Source organism: Scyliorhinus canicula, chromosome 13, assembly GCF_902713615.1.
Source record: "Scyliorhinus canicula chromosome 13, sScyCan1.1, whole genome shotgun sequence".
Taxonomy (NCBI): domain Eukaryota; kingdom Metazoa; phylum Chordata; class Chondrichthyes; order Carcharhiniformes; family Scyliorhinidae; genus Scyliorhinus; species Scyliorhinus canicula.
This window is the reverse complement of record NC_052158.1, coordinates 147,063,090-147,079,939: the sequence shown is the minus strand read 5'-3', so window position 1 is coordinate 147,079,939 and position 16,850 is coordinate 147,063,090. Positions and strand designations below refer to the sequence as shown.

Below are 16,850 nucleotides of genomic sequence, written 5' to 3'. Positions count from 1 at the left end.
CCCAATTCTCCCCAATGACAGGTTATGGTTTTGTTTTCCTTGCTTGCTGTATTTAGCTGGAAAGCATCACTGGGGTGAAGCAAAGCATTTGGCCACTAGCGCACTCCCATCGATTGTCTGTTAAATTATCCACATAATTGGACTGAATTCCCTTGCCACGTTGAGTCTAACGTAGCAGGGACAACAATCAGCTTTGCCAACTGAGATCTACAGCAAATGTAACTTGACGGTGCAAGGGTGTGGCACAAATAAATATTATTCCAAACAGATGATGACTAACACTCAACCTAGACCTTTGAAACTCTTTCAACATTTGTTTCAGAAAAAAAATCTCTGAAACAGTGGTTCCAAATTTAACTGTACTGCATCCCAACCATAAACTTTACAATCTGGTTATGGCAATAGTTTCAAAATGTTTATTTGTCTACAGAATCCATCTGGTTGTATTTTTACTTCATCACACATGCTAATATAATGTGGAACAGTCTTCACAAGACAGTGCAGATTGTGGCAATATTTTAGATGGACTAATGTGGAGGGTGCATCAGACCCTCCCCCCTCCTTTCCAAGTGACATGAGAGTTTTGGCGAAAGTGCTTGCTATAGATACCTCTCTTGCCTCAGTTGGGGCCGCTACATATTATCAGCATCTTTTGCCTGCACCCGAAACTTGATGTAGGTTCTTCTTTCCTTTCTGTAGCAGCCAACAATGAATGTTTAATCAAAAAACAGAGCCCATCAACTGATATTCAACACTCGCACCGAGTGGAAAAGACACTGGGTGGTTAAACCTGTGGCCAATCTGTAAAGCACGGATGATGCTACTCTCGAGATCAACCCAAATCTGTGGCCTGTCATCACATCTAGGCATCTTCATCTGCACCAACCAGCTTACAATAGAAGGACAGACTTGCGGACTTGCACCGTGGGGAAGAGCAAAACTAGAGTCCATCAATATTGGATAGTCACCAAGAGAATTCGGAAGAAACTATTTTTCCCTGAGTGGCAAGAATGTGGAATCACTTGTTACCACTGCGACTTGTTGAGGCAAGGATAATGGGTGGCAGCTAAAGGGAGCAGGAACAAGAGGGTTACGCTGATAGTTAGATTAGGAAAGGTAGGAGGAGACTTGAATTCTCCCCATGTCTGTGTGTTTCCTCTGGGTGCTCTGGTTTCCTCCCACAGTTCAAAGATGTGCAGGTTAGATGGATTGGCCAAGCTAAATTGCCCTTCAGTGTCCAAAGATTAGGTGGGGTTGGGGTTACAGGGATGGGGCAGGGCAGTGGGCCTGGGTAGTATGTTCTTTCGCAGGGTCGGTGCGGAGTCGAAGGGCCGAGTGGCCTCTTTTTGCACTGCAAGGATTCTATGATAAATTCTATGATTAAGACCAACATGGACTGATTGGGCCAAATGGCCTGTTTCTGTGTTGTATATTCCATAGTACATCCACACGTGAAGCCCAGCTTTAGCAGCAATGAAGGCTTCAGTATTAAATATCAACCTCCCTCCCATGATGGGCAAGAGGCTCGTTGCTGGAGGGTGGAGGCAGAAAGTTAAAAGTGACTACAAAATTGGGAGTGTCTTCCCAAACAGCTATGTACGTCCAAGTGCCTCACTGTGCAGAGGCTGTACACTCCATTTTTAAAATATTCATTCATGGGATGTGCGTGTTGCTGCATAGGCTAGCATTTATTACCCATCTCTAATTGCCCTAGAAAAGGAGGTGGTGAGCTGCCTTCTTGAACTGCTGCAGTGCCCGTATTGTAGGTACGCCCACACTGCTGTTAGGGAGGGAGTTCCAGGATTTTGACCCAGCGACAGTGAAGAAACGGCAATATATGAGTCAGGATGGTGAGCGACTTGGATGGGAACTTGTAGGTGATGGTGTTCCCAGGTATCTGCTGCCCTTGGCCACTGAAGTGGCAGAGTTTACAGTTTGGAAAGTGCTGTAGAAAGAAGTTGCTCGAGAAAGCGGGTGGCGGAAGACAGGGAGCCGGGAACCTCTGTAATTTGCTGCCTGATATACAGCTGCAGAGATAAGCCAGTACAGGAGGACGCAGCCAGAGATCATGGGGAAGGGGTGATTGGCATTCAATGGAGATAGACCACGATCGTGACAGGAATGAGAGCAAGGTCACCATCAGCAGAGGGTAGGCCAGGCCTATGGGTTGTTTTAGAATGAGAGAAGCAACTGGGAATCACTTGCTGGGAATGCTGGATAAGACACAATATGGAGCCAGAAGTTGCCGGCTTTCCTTCACCATTGCTGTGGATCTGGAGTCTCATGTAGGCCAGGCCAGGTGAGGACTGCCGATTTCCCTCACTTAAGGACATTAGTGAACCAGATGGCTCTTGTACGACAATCAACAATGGTTTCATGGTTATCGTTAGACTATTAATTCCAGGTATTTATTGGATACAATTTGCACCATCTGCCGTGGCAGGATTCGAACCCCAGAGTCTCTGGGTCACTGCCTCCACATACTGCAGGAAACCTGTATGTGCACAGTGCACTAAACTGTGCCCTCTCACTTTGTCACACAGTCAGAGGCCCGTAACTTCCTCAGAGTGGCAATCACAGGTAGCTTGCCACTCTGGAGGGACGTTCCCTTGTTGGGATGAATTGCATAGCCTTCGCCAATTTCTAGTCAGTTTGAGTCAAATCTATCGCTAATTGGCATTAATACCACATTAAGGCAGAAAATGTGGAGTCAGGTTGTGGTAAATTATTGAGGTTGGAACTGGGAAGAATGCGGCAGCCCTGTAACTAGGTGACCTCGGCTGAAGCCTGAAATGGAAACGGTTTCAATTCCCAATCACTAACATCTAACATATTTCACCTTGTTTTTACTGTTTGTGCTCCTCCATGTTCAAGAGCACATATGGAGAGAAAGGGGCCTTGTTCTTTCCCAGCCTTACTTCCCACCATCAAGGCTGATAGGATTAATCACCCCCAACCCCTACCATGTGTTAATTCACTATGGTACCTTGAGTACCTTGGTGAATTAGATCCAAATACAATGCAACAAATTTAAGCTGTAGTTTTATCTTCATATTGGGACTATTTGACTCTCATTAATCAAAATGGTCTCCCAATTGGCCTTTATGCACTATACTTTAATACAAGCCAAACGAAACATCACAAGAGGTTATAAGGAGGTCAGATGAACTATGGATCTTGTTCTTAGTTGTTTTTGACCACCAGAGATCCATAAACTAATATTCAAATCAAGAGGGAAATAACCAATTATTTTCAACAATGATTTCCCCTGGTCAGGCAGACGACGCAATTGGCAGAATGCAAAAGTAAAGTTAAAATGTAAACCCAAATTTAAGGTCAATACAACAATAAGAACTTAAACTTATACAGAACCTTAAAAGAGAATTGCAAGGTGGTTCACAGGAGCATAATCAAACTAAATATGACACCGAGTTCGTTGGGAGATATTGGAGACGATTGAACGGTCACGCTGAGCCCGAAAAGCAGCTCATGGTGACGTAATGTGGCCGGTAAATGATGGGAGACCCCCACCCCTGAGATCTACACAGCTCGCCACGCCTCGTGAGGTCTCACGCGGCCTCGCTAATTGTGGGTGGGATCGCTTTTTGGCAAATCTTCATATTAGAGGGAGACTGAGATGAGGAGGAATTTATTTTCTCAGAAAGTCTTTGGAACTCCTTTCCACAGGCAGCTCGGGGGGGGGGGGGGGGGGGGGGGGGGCAGAGACCTTGGGCTGAATTCTCCGTTTCTGAGGCTAAGTGGAGAGGATCTGCGATGTTTTACGTGTAAAAGATCGGTGCCGCCCCCTCACCGATCCTGTGACTGGTGAAGTGCCAGCAGTCACGCCGCGTAAAACTCCCGGCCGCCACAAAATAAACAGCCTGAGAATGACCGGGTCCATGACTGCACGTGGGCACGGCGATGACCTGTAGAAAGCGTGCCGTAAAACATGGCGCCGGCCATGCACGGATCCAACCTGTCAGATAGTGTCCCCCTGGCCACCCCCCCACCAGTCCTCACGGAAGCCCTCCGGCCAGCAGCACGGCTGTGGCACACTGGACACAGTACGCAGCCTCCACGCCGGGTTCCCGCAATACTGAGACCACACGTGTCCCGCGCTATCGGGAACTCGGCCCATCGGGGGCGAAACATTGGGGGGGGGGGGGCCTCAGGTGACGTGCAGAGGCCGTCCCAATGGTGTGCGGCACGTGCCATGAGGACCGTTTTGGAGGGGGCAGAGCATAGGAAACCTGCATCAAACAGGCGACGCCTCTGATTTCGGCGTGAAATGGGATTCTCCTCCCCATCGCCAATTACAAAACTGGCATCGTGGAACGGAGAATCCCACCCCTTGTGTGTATTTAAGGCTGAGATAGATTGATCAGTAAGAAAATCGAGGAAAGGGCAAGAAAGTGGACGGGAGGAATGTCGGATCAGCCATTATCCTATTGAATGGTGGAACAGGATTGAGAGGCCGAAAAGCCTACTCTTATTCCTTTTTCTTATGGTCTATATATAGCCCATCCCGCCAACAATTTTGGTTTTAAAAGATCCAGATACAAGAAATTAGAGAGAAAAATGACCCCGCCCCTCCATAGAACACCCCCCAGGGGGCCGTGCCTGTTATGACCCCCATTCCACTCTTTAATGATAGGGTAAAACAGGATTCATTCACAGCAGCTTGAGGGACTACATTGTGCAGCTGGTGTAAAAAAGTGAAATCTGGTCCAAACTGGTTCATTTTATACATTTGGAAGCTAATATGGATATCTCTTTGGTTTAAATTTGGGTATTAAGCCTCAGACATAGAACATAGAATAGTACAGGCCCTTCAGCCCACGATGTTTGCCGACCATTTACCCTAATCTAAGATCAACCTAACCTGCATCCCTTCAATTTACTGCTGTCCGTGTGCCTTTCCAAGAGTTGCTTAAATGTCCCAAATGACTCTGACTCCACCACCTCTGCTGGCTGTGCATTCCATGCACCCACCGCTCTCTGTAAAGAACCTACCTCTGAAATCTCCCCTATAAATTCCTCCAATCACCTTAAAATTATGTCCCCTCATGACAGCCATTTCCGACCTGGGGAAAAGTCTCTGGCTATCCAATCTACCCATGCCTCTCATCACCTTGTACCCCTCTATCAAGACACCTCTCTTCCTTCTTTGCTCCACTGAGAAATATGACACCGAGTGACGGAAGGAGAAGTTGAAGTCACCCATGATAACAACTCTGTTACTTCTGCACCTTTCCAAGATCTACCGCCCAGTCTTTTTCACTATCTCTCTGCTGCTATTAAGTGGGGGGGGTCTCTAGATAACTCCCAATAAAGTGACTGCTCCTTTCTTGTTTCTGACTTCCACCCAGAATGACCGGGTCCATGACTGCACGTGCGCACGGCGATGACCTGTAGAAAGCGTGCCGTAAAACATGGCGCCGGCCATGCACGGATCCAACCGGTCAGATAGTGTCCACTGACTCAGTAGACAAACCCTCCTCAACTCCCTCCTTTTCTGCAGCTGTGGTGCACTAATTAACAATGTCACTCCCCCTCCTCTTTTACCTCCCTCCCTATTCTTCTGAAAACACTTAAACTCCAGAACATCCTGCCCCTGTGAAATCCATGTGTCCGTAATGGCCACAACATCATTGTTCCAAGCACTGATCCATGCTCAAAGTTATTCTCCCTTATTCCTGGCACTCCTTGCATTGAAACAGACACACTTTAACCCATTCCACTGAGTGCAACTTTGCCCTATCAACTGTCTATCCTTCCTCACAGGCTCGCTGCATACTATTTCTGCCTGTTCAACAGCTACCCTATCCTCTGATCCATAGCTCTGGTTCCCATCCCCTGTCAAACTAGTTTAATCCCTCCCGAAGAGCTCTAGCCAACCTTCCACCCAGGATATTGGTGCCCCTCCAGTTTAAGTGCAATCTATCCTTCATGTACAGGTCCCACCTTCCCCAGAAGATATCCCAATGATCCACATATCTGAGGCCTTCCCTCCCACACCAGCCCTGTAGCCACGTGTTCAGCTGCACTCGCTCTTTGTTCCTTGCCTCACTTGCACGTGGCACCGGTAGCAATCCTGAGATTACTACTCTGCTTGTCCTGCTCTTTAGATTCCAACCTAACCTCTTAAAATCACTTTTTAGATCCTCATCCCTTTTCTTAGATATTTTGTTGGTGCCTATTCTCCTGGTTGCTCCCCCTCCCCCTAAGAATCCTGTAGACTCGATCTGAGACATCCCTGGCCCTGGCACCCGGGAGTAAGATATCTTCCTGGAGTCTCATTCACGACCACAGAATCTCCTATCCATTTGCCTAACCATTGAGCCTCCTATCACTATTGCTTTTCTATTCTCCCCCCTTCCCTTCTGAGCCGCAGAGCTAGACTCAGTGCCAGACCTGGCCGCTAGGACCTTTCCCCAGTAGGTCATCCCCACCAACAGTATCCAAAACGGTATGCTTTACAGTTCATTAGTGAGGAATTAAGTGATGATTTTACAGGTTCCTCAGAATATATATGGTGTGATGCTAAGATCCAGCATTCTTACAGCCATTCCACCATCACCTCCTGACCCCTGCTCCCCCCATCCCATATAATGTATCTAACCAGTTAGCAACTATGGATGTTGGATGGCACAGTGGTTAGCACTGTTGCCTTCTGGCGAGATCGAATTGTGCATGTGTAGTTTGCACACTCTCCTGTCTCACCCCTCAACCCAAAGATGTGCAGGGTACGTGGATTGGCCAGGCTAAATTGCTCCATAATTGGAAAAGTTTAAAAATACATCTCAGGATGTACTTTAAACGGGTTTAACAGAACTCTGTGTACAAAAGTGACCAAACTATCAGAAACAGTATCAGCGACATATATAGCTCAACAAACATCACATCGGATGTCAAATCACAAAATAATGGTACAGAGAGTAAGGTGGATGATTATAATGTGTTAATCAGTCACCTACACTCTGCATTTTCGCTCTTTAATAAGTCTTGTCCAGGCATCTATCCCAGGAAATAAATCCCATTGTCAGCAGGGAGGCACCAAACCACAATGTTCCTGGAAAGAGCCTGCCTGATTTATGGAGCAAAGGCAGACATGTGGTGAGACCTCTTTTCAGGTATGGTCTCTTTGAATGGCGCAACAGGCTCGAGGGGTTCAATGCCCTCCTCGTGTTCTTTGGCATTACAGCTGGACTTCATGGGCTTCATTTTTAAAAACAGGAGCATCACTCTGTTTTGCAAAAGTTTTTCTAAAGCTAGTCACTGATCCTGATGTTCCTGTGCCCCGAGGCAGGAAATTGTTAAGGACAGTCAACCCCTCCAGCCTGTCTCGCCATTCAGGTTGGCCTTTGCTGATCTCTATCTCAAATCCATTTACTCGCTTCGATCCGACAAATTTAGCAAACAAAAATCTAGTCACTTTGCGTTTTGCAGGTGCCTCCCACCATCGAGAGCATTTCAGTGGGAAGAGGGTTCCAGGTTTCCTCCTGGCCGAATTGACGATGGAGGGGGAAATCTGGGATTGTCAGTGTCTGCCTCTTGGATGTTTACACCTGGAGTCAGGATTTTTCAGTGACTGTGCCACTGGCATGGAAGCATTAGCGACAAAATTAGGAGCGTTCATAAGGCTAGAGCAGGAATCCGCTGAGCGCTGTCACCTCGCCCGCGACAGAGACGCACCTGTTGGAACGGCCGGGCCTGGGCCTGCTGGCGCAGGATCCGCTGCTGTTGTTGCTGCTGCAAGAGCTTCATCTGCAGCAACTGCTGCTGGGGAGAGATGGTGGGCATCGAGGGAGGCTGCATCATGGAGCCAGAGCGTCGCTGCAGCATATTCGTCAGGGCCTGCTTGGTGTTCGTCGGTGTGAACTGACCTGTCGGATCCAACCTGGGTCCTCCTGAAAACAGAGAAGAAGCAGGGAAGGGAACAATCAGCCTGGCCATTGTGTTTAAACATTCAGATTTCCATTCGGACCCCTTTTCACGCCCTTTCTGTTTGCCAGGATCAATGGTGGAGACAATTCTTTCTCCGAGGTCTCCTGGTTTTAAGCAACCATTTGCAGAGATGCAAATATAAAGGACCCTGTTTGAGGGGCTTCCTGCCCCCATGCTGGCAACATTCCAACATTACTTCTGGCTTTAACATTGGGCACCAAGATGGTTTCCTAACTGTTGCCTGGTACCTTATGTTCTGCTGTTATTGGAAGGCTAATTGAAATTTGTGCTCTAGTGCAAAGAAATGGGACTCAAAGTCACTGAGGGGCCACGGAGTCTCCGAGCCTCCAGGCCGAAATCGCTCTCGGTGAGGGGGCGGAGAATGGGCATCGAACCCAAGATCGGGTCCAACGCCCCTCCCGCGATTCTCCGGTCCACCAATCGCACGCGGTCGACGCAGCGCCGGTCTGGAGCTATTGAAAGAGGCCCCCACGGCGATTGACCAATTGCAGTTGGCCGAGTTCCCGCCGGCGTGGTCCTCTCATGGTTCCACCCGGCGGGCACTCGGCGTGAAGGCTGTGAACTCAGTCCACGGCCGCCCTGGTAGGGGAAGTGGGGGGGGGGAAATAATTCACCAGGGGGGGTGGGGAGGCCTCCAGGCTACCGATCGGTGGCCATTGATCGTCAAGCACGTGCGATCTGGGGTGGGGGCCTATCTTCTTGGTGCCGTCCCACGGTGGGGCGGCCGACACAGGCCACCGCCGTACGCGGACCCCCGACCGGAAGTGCAGGACCCCGTATCGGCAGCCGGAGCTACGAGGAGCACTCCGGGGCCTTGCTAACCCCCTGCAAATCGCAGAATCACCCTGCACTTTCTCCAGGTAAGTCCAAAGTGATTAATGCTCATTTTCCCGTGGGGACGTAGCCCCATTATTGGAGAATCCCGCCCAATATTTGAAAATTCACCCTCAGGTTTTGGGCAACACTACCAAGGCTGGTGTTTATTTGCCAGCCCTAGTTGCCCAGAGGTGGCAGTGCTGAGCTACCTTCTTGAACCCTTGCAGTACATGTCATGCTGTCATTTTACGTTTGTCGCTATTTCTCTCGATCTCATGAAATCTGCAAACTTTCTCAGCCACTCCACAGGACAGGAAGGGGGTCAAACAACGGGGTCAAGACAGCAAGTTTCCATCCCTCAAGGGCATTACTGAACCAGTTTTGTTTTTTACGGCAATCTAATACTATATATTTTAAACTCCCATTAATGCATACATAATTAATAACAATTAAAAACCTGGCGAAATTAATGATAATTTGACAGCTTCTTTGTCAGTGCTGGATTAGTAAAACCAGCTTTCTATCCCCAGATTTAACAAATAAATAAGAATCTGAAATTTTTAGTGTTGAAACATAAAGCTGAAGCACTGCGCTCCCTAGTTTGCCCTCAAATAACATTCACTTTATGTTATGCGTTCCTTTCCATTTGGAATAAATTTGTGTCAACGGAATTCCAAACCCTCAGCTGGGATCGTATTCCAGTCCGGATCTGAGAGACGAAAAGTCAAACTGGCATACGGATGGCTTGTTATTACAGCAGGCTGAAACAAATCTCTTTTATTTTGTTTTGTGCCAGGTTATGATGGCTGAACTATTTCATGCCCCATGAATATGTACTGGTATTAAGGGGGGGGGGAACCCATCTTTATAGCGTGTTTGTCAAACAGTGTGCAATCCGTTACTGATTCCCAGAATAAAATGACCATCGCTGACGTAAAGGGAGCATCTATTCCACATTGCAGTAGGGTAGTGTGGAACATGTTTGTCCTTGCTAACTTTCCAAACTTGTACAAGGATCTGATCCAGTGAATATTATCCCTGTTGATGAAGCGAAGGGGCTACCTGCTTACACGCCTCCACATTTCAAGGTAGGTTCATGTGAGGAACGTCAATTTAACTCAATTGACTCCAAAAACCTGCACTACTATATTGTGTATCTTTTAAGTGGAAGGTTTTTAATGTCTCCACAACACTAGCCAGAACCTGATGGGGGTTATTTTAGGGTACCCAATCTTCCAGCATTCCCCAGAAGTGAAAGATTAACCTCCTTGAGACTGCTACAAGCACCCCAGGACAGTGAGAGCGTCTAAAAAGTTAGTGGCTAAAGCTTGATCACTTAAAGGATGATATTCAGAATTAATAACAGGGAACAAGGAAATGGAAGAAACTTTGAACAAATATTTTGTACCTGCCTCCATAATGGAAGACAGTAAAGCACACAATAAACAATCTTTATAATATTAATCTTTATTAGTGTCACAAGTAGGCTCACATTAACACTGCAATGAAGTTAAGGGAGGGAGGAACTTAGAACTGCAGAAAAAGTACCAGGCAAACTAATGGGAATAAAGGTCTGATAGTCTTGAAAGTCTGCACTCTTGTGGCCATGGTGATAGTGGATGATAGTGGTTGCAATCTTCCAAGATTCCCTAGATTCTGGAAAGGTCTCAGCAATTTGGGAAACTGTAAATGCAACACCTCTATTCGAGAAAGGAGGGGGATAGTGTTACAATCCCAGTTGATGTTACACTGGACACGTCAGATCCCAGGATGGAACCTGGCTAAAAATCCTAACTTTTTTTTTGTTTAGAGATGTGGATAATGAGTCACAGGACTGCTGATTAACTTTTAACAAAAGAACAAAATATTTATTAAACAAGAAAAGACTAACTATAATACACTACTACTTCACTCCAGATAGGTACGGTATTGTAAGGATAACATAAGTTTAAAAATCTGCCTTTAAAACCAATGTTTTCATAAGTACACAGTTCATGTAAACTGATAAGCAAACTGTGGTCAGACACACCACACTCTGAAACCAAGCCAATGCAACTTCTGTTTTCCAAATCGCTGAGACCTTTCCAGAATCTAGGGAATCTTGGAAGGTTGCAGCCAATGCATCCAATGCCAACTAGTCTCGCTGGAACTCACATGAGGAACACACTTTGGAATCTTCTCCCACAGACTTTCTCCCACAGAAGGCTTTCTCTTGGACAGCTTCACCAAGAATCCAACTCCAGGAGTTCAACCTCTCCTTTTGGTACTCCTCTGCCCTGGATTACCACATGCATTCAAGCTTCCATGCAATCTTCCAGGTACCCAGCCATTCCAACAGTACACCACTGCTTCACAGGCTGTATTAAGATATCACCAAACGTTTGATCAATACAGATTTCTAGCTTCTCACCTTGCCAACTTTAAATATTGTTCCGATAATTTTCTCTTTATTTCAGAGCCCTTTCTCTGCTTTTTACTTTAACTTTGTTCTATAGGGAAATCTGCTCTCTGCAGTTCCCTTGTCCTTGTGTCCTGTGTCTGGCACTAGCTTATAACTAACTCAAAAGTTCTTTCTGGCCCAGGATAGCCCCTGGTTGCCAAGCAACAGTCTAGTTTTTCTGTAAACCCTATTTGAGTCCATGTTGTAAACCCTTAATGGCTTATTATCATTAACTCTTTCAAATACAGAAAGATTAAACTTACTTAAAACTATATCTTGTGCGGGATTCTCCGACCCCCCCGCCTGGTCGGAGAATCGTCGGGGTGCGGCGTGAATCCCGCCCCCGGCAGTCGCTGAATTCTCCGGCACCGGAGATTTGGCGGGGGCGGGAATCGCGCTGCGCCGGTTGGTGGACGTTCGCAGCTCCCCCACCCCCTGACGATTCTCCGAAGTCCCGCTGGTTCTCTGCCAGTCCCACCGACGTAGATTAGACTAGGTCCCTTACCGGCAGGACCTGGTGGTGCGGGCGGGCTCCGGGGTCCTGAGGGGGCCCCGGGGGGGGGTGCCTCCACGATGGCCTGGCCTGCGATCAGGGCACTCTGATCCGTGGGCGGGCCTGTACCGTGGGGGGGGGGCACTCTTTTCCTACGCGTCGGCGGTGTCAGCCTCCGCGATGGCCGACGGGTAGGTGAACCCCCCCCTGCGCATGATGACGTCAGCAGCCACTGACGCTCCCGCGCATGCTCAGACCCGTGCCAGCCAGCGGAGTCCCTTCGGACCCGGCTGGCGTGGCGCCAAAAGCCTTCCATGCCAGCCGGCGGTGCGTAAATCACTCCGGCGCCGGCCTAGCCCCTGAAGGTGCGGAGGATTCCGCACTTTTGGGGTGGGCCGACGCCAGAGTGGTTTACACCACTCCGTCCCGCCAGGTACGGGAAAATCCTGCCCCTTATTTCTAATGGTCACAAATACAGATTATTTAAAACTACCTCGGTTTCCTGACAGCAGAAAGCAACAAACTTTAGGCCAGTTACCCTGACATCTATTTTGGGAAAATTAAGGAATTCAATTCCGGATTCTCAAACTATAGGAGAGTCAAGACCAGGAATATGCAGGGAAGTAGAGACAGGGAGAGAGACAGAGAGAGAGTGAGAGAGACAGACAGGGAGCAAGAGACAGACATGAAGCGAGAGAGGAGACAGGGCGTGAAAGAGAGACAGGGAGCGAGAGAGAGAGAGACAGACAGACAGGGAACAAAAGAAGAGACAGGGTGTGAGAGAGAGACAGGGAGCGAGGGAGAGAGACAGACAGACAGACAGGGAGCGAAAGAAGAGACAGGGCACGAGAGAGAGAGACAGACAGACAGGGAGCGAAAGAAGAGACAGGGCGTGAGAGAGAGACAGGGAGCGAGGGAGAGAGACAGACAGACAGGGAGCGAAAGAAGAGACAGGGCATGAGAGAGAGACAGGGCGTGAGACAGAGACAGGGCACGAGAGAGAGAGACAGACAGACAGGGAGCGAAAGAAGAGACAGGGCGTGAGAGAGAGACAGGGAGCGAGGAAGAGGGAGAGAGAGAGACAGACAGAGAGTGAGTGACAGGGAGCAAGTGAGAGGGAAAGACATGAAGGCACCATCGGAGGATACTGCCAGGAATCCCTCTGGGAAGTTTCATTACGGGAGTTCCCCTTATCCATGTAGAGTGGGGGGTGGCCCTTCTGCACGTGGGGGGGGAGGTGGGGGTTTGGCGTTCTGCACGTGTGGGTATATTGTCCAAACGGGGGTTTCCCATGACCGTGGGGAGGTTTAGTGTCCATGAGGGGGTGGGGTGCCTTTTATTTAAATTGAAGATCGTTGTTCCATTTTAAGACGGTGCCCCGATCTTGAGATTCTCAGTGGCACCGGCTTTCTTAAGCCCCGCCCCTCCAGCTGATTGAGTGAATCTCGCTTCCCTTTGAAACCACAGAGCGCTGTCCAAAACACCGAGAAAAGCCGGCTGGGCAGTCTGAGTGTTTGGTACTGGTCTTCTCGTCTGAGCAAACACTGTGCATTTTTGAGACGATTCCTGTCAGAGACTGAGAGAGACAGAGGGGGGCATTTTACCCACCCCTGCGGTGTGTTTCTCGGTGGTCTGCTATTGGCCAGTGCAGGGTTCTTCTGATCCTACGGCTGTCAATGGGATTTTCCATTGAACTGACCGCCCCCCTCAGCCGTTGGGAAACCTGTGCGGGGGGTGGGCTAGAAGATCCCGCTGAGGAGAGTGGGCAGAACCCCCCCCCCCCCTCCCCCCCACCAAGAGTGTGAGACATTGAAAAACAGGGAGGAAGACAGATTATCCGGTCCTTCTCATGTTATTTGTGGGAGCTTGCTGTGTATAAATTGGCTGCCTCGTTTCCTACATTACCCCAGTGCCCATACCTCAAAAGTTCTTCACTAGCTGTGAAGAAGTCTGGAATGTCCTGTGACTCCATGAATGTAAACTTTATTTTCTTTGTATGAATGACCAACGGGGCACGTTTACAACACTGGGATTTCACATAGCCATTGCATTTGCAACAGTTGGTTTTGTTTATGACCAGCAGGACCGTTACATCAGAAACAGCCTGAGAGAAACTATTTCAATCTGTCATCAACAACCACAACTCACACTTATAGAGGTGCCCTGCACATTGCAAACCATCGCAAGCTGCTTAACATCAGCATCACCAACAAAAACATTCCTGGCACCGAGCCACAGAATGAGCTATCCGGGCAGGTGACCAAACGTCTGGTCAAAGCTGTAAGTTTTAAGGTGCATCGTAAAGGAAAAGGGAAAGGTAGAAAGGTTGAGGGAAGGATCCCAGCGTGCAAAGCCCACGCGGCCGCAAGCATGACTGCCAATGGTGAGGCAATTAAAGTCATGGATACGCAAGATGCCAGAATTGGAGGAGCGCGGAGATACTGGAGGATTGTTGGGGTGGATGAAGTGACTTAGATACATTAAAGTCCGTGCCTCTGCATTTACCTGGCGGAAGTGGCTGGTTTTGAAAATAGAATCCTGTCTGCTGTGGCTGGCCCATGAGACTGTAGCCCCACGAGGGTGAGGCCTGGGGATGGGGCATCATCTGTGAAGACATGGGCGTGTAATTTGGAGGCACTCTGTAAGCACTGTTTTGTTGATAGTCCTGTAATAAACAGAGATTCTCGAGTTAATAATGCTGACCACAAGATCACAGACCTGCCTGATGATGCACGATAAAATGGGTGGTCATGGATTTACAATACACAGCAAATTCCTGTTCTGATAAAACATAAAACATAAAAATGTAAGCGATCTGCAGTGAGCACATCATTTTTTTTTATTCGTTCATGATTTATTGCCCATCCCTAATTGCCATTGAGGGGCAGTTAAGAGTCACATTGTGGTGGGTCTGGAGTCACATATTGGCCAAACCAGGCAAGAACAGCAAATGTCGTTCCCTAAAGGACATTAGTGAACCAGATGTGTTCAATGGCAATGGTTTCATGGTCATCATTAGACTTTTAATTCCAGATTTATATTGAATTCAAATATCATCATCTGCAGTGACGGGATTTGAACCTGGGTCCCCAGATCATTATCCTAGGTTTCTGGTTTACTGATCCAGTGACAATACCACTATGCCACCACCTCACCTGTAGAAGACCAAACAGAAAACGCAATGTTGGATGAAGGAATAGAGAGTTGTTGTCGTTTGTTGATGGCACTAAGTTAGGAGGCACAGAGAGATGGGAGGATTAGGTAGATTAGGTAAATGGGAACAGACAGGTCCAAAGGGTAGTGAGTGGGAAAAATAGTAGCTGATAAAAACTCAAATTTGGGAAAGTATGAAGTCACGCACACTGGAATTGAGACAGAAAACAAATTGAATATTTTCTTAACGGTAGGAGACTACAAAATGTGGAGGAGCAAAGGAATTTGGGTGCCCAGGTACATGAATCACTAGCCCACAGGTACAAAATAAATATTTCAATGGAATGTTGGCCTTTACCTCAAGGGGGCTAGAATACAAAAGGGGAGAAGCCACACGTGGACTACTGTGTACAGTACTGTGTACTGAGAAGGGATGCACTGGAAGTGGTGCAGAAGAGATTCACTAGGTTAATTCCGGAGTTGAGAGGATTGGCTTATGAGGAGAGACTAAGGAGACTGGGACTATACTCATTGGAATTTCAGAAAATGAGGGAGGATCGGATAGAAACATGTAAAATTATGAAGGTTTAGTTAAGATAGAAGGAAGGTTGTTTTCACTGGAGGGTGCAACTAGAACTAAGAAGCCTAGCCTCAGAATAAGGGGGAGCAGATTTAGGACTGAGTTGAGGAAGAACTTCTTCACCCAATGGGTTGTGAATCTGTGGAATTCCCTGGCCAGTGATCCAGTTGAGGCTACCGTGTTGGATGTTTTTAAGGCAAAGATAGATCGATTGTTTGAACAGTAAAGGAATTCAGGGTTATAGTGAGCGGGCAGGTAAATGGAGCTGAGTCTACAAAAAGATCAGCCATGATCTTATTGAATGGCGGAGCAGGTCCGTGGGCCCAGATGGCCAACTCCTGCTCCTATTTCTTATGAGATATTTGGACAGAGCCTTGGACAGATCCTATCTGGAATTACATATTTGGGGACTGCACCTTAGAAAGGATGTACTCGTCTTGGAGAAGCTGCAACACATATTGGGTTGGTGGTTGGTGGGTTGGCGGGTTAGGTGGATTGGCCATGCTGAATTGCCCGTAGTGTCCGAAAAAGTAAGGTGGGGGTTGTTGGATTACGGGTATACAGTGGATACGTGGGTTTGAGTGGGGTGATCATTCCTCGGCACAACATCGAGGGCCGAAGGGCCTGTTCTGTGCTGCACTGTTCTATGTTCTATGTACATATACACTCCAACAGTACTGAGGTTTCACGGCTCAAGTTATGAAAACAGGTTGCATAAGCGTGGCTTTTATTCCCTTGAATTTGGAAAACCGGTGGTGATTTTACTGAGGTATTTACAATGGGCAGACACAGAGAAGCTTTATCCCCCTGATGGAGGAGTTCAAAGCAGGAGAGAGAGGATGATCGAAAAACTAGAGTTGGTCCAATCTGGAGTGACATTCGGAAAAAAGGCAGTTTTCCCACACAGAAGAAGAGTAGAAAATTGGAATTCTCGCCTCTAAAGGACTGCAGATTCTGGGTCAAATAAAACTTTCAAAATGGAATCATAGAATTTACACTGCAGGCGGCCATTCAGTCCATTGAGTCTGCACTGGCCCTTGGAAAGGGCACCCTAATTAAGCCCACACCTCCACCCTATCCCCATAACCTTTTTTGGACACGAAGGGCAATTTAACATGGTCAATCCACCTAACCTGCCCATCTTTGGGCTGTGGGAGGAAACCGGAGCACCTGCAGGAAACCCACGCAGACACGGGGAGAACGCGCAGGCTCCACACAGACAGTGACCCAAGCCGGGAATCGAACCTGCGACCCTGGAGCTGTGAAGCAACTGTGCTAACATGCCGCTAATGAATAAGGAACATTGGAATAGTAGAAGGCCATTCAAACACTTGAGCACAATCCGCCATGACGTTAGATCAATGGCATTTGTATCTCAACTCCATCTACCCACCTTGGCT

At 47.9% G+C, this 16,850-nt stretch overlaps 1 protein-coding gene across 3 annotated transcripts in view; it reads right to left on the bottom strand.

Moving 5' to 3' along the window:
* The window catches only part of LOC119975763 (mediator of RNA polymerase II transcription subunit 12-like protein), a 640,706-nt gene that overhangs the window by 45,168 nt on the left and 578,688 nt on the right, over positions 1-16,850 (bottom strand). For all 3 annotated transcript variants that reach the window (XM_038815591.1, XM_038815593.1, XM_038815592.1), the window contains exons 38-39: positions 14,223-14,382; positions 7,696-7,910 (exon numbers count right to left, since the gene is read on the bottom strand). In XM_038815591.1, coding sequence (XP_038671519.1) covers positions 7,696-7,910; positions 14,223-14,382 — 375 coding nt within the window. The remainder of the gene's footprint in view (positions 1-7,695; positions 7,911-14,222; positions 14,383-16,850) is intronic.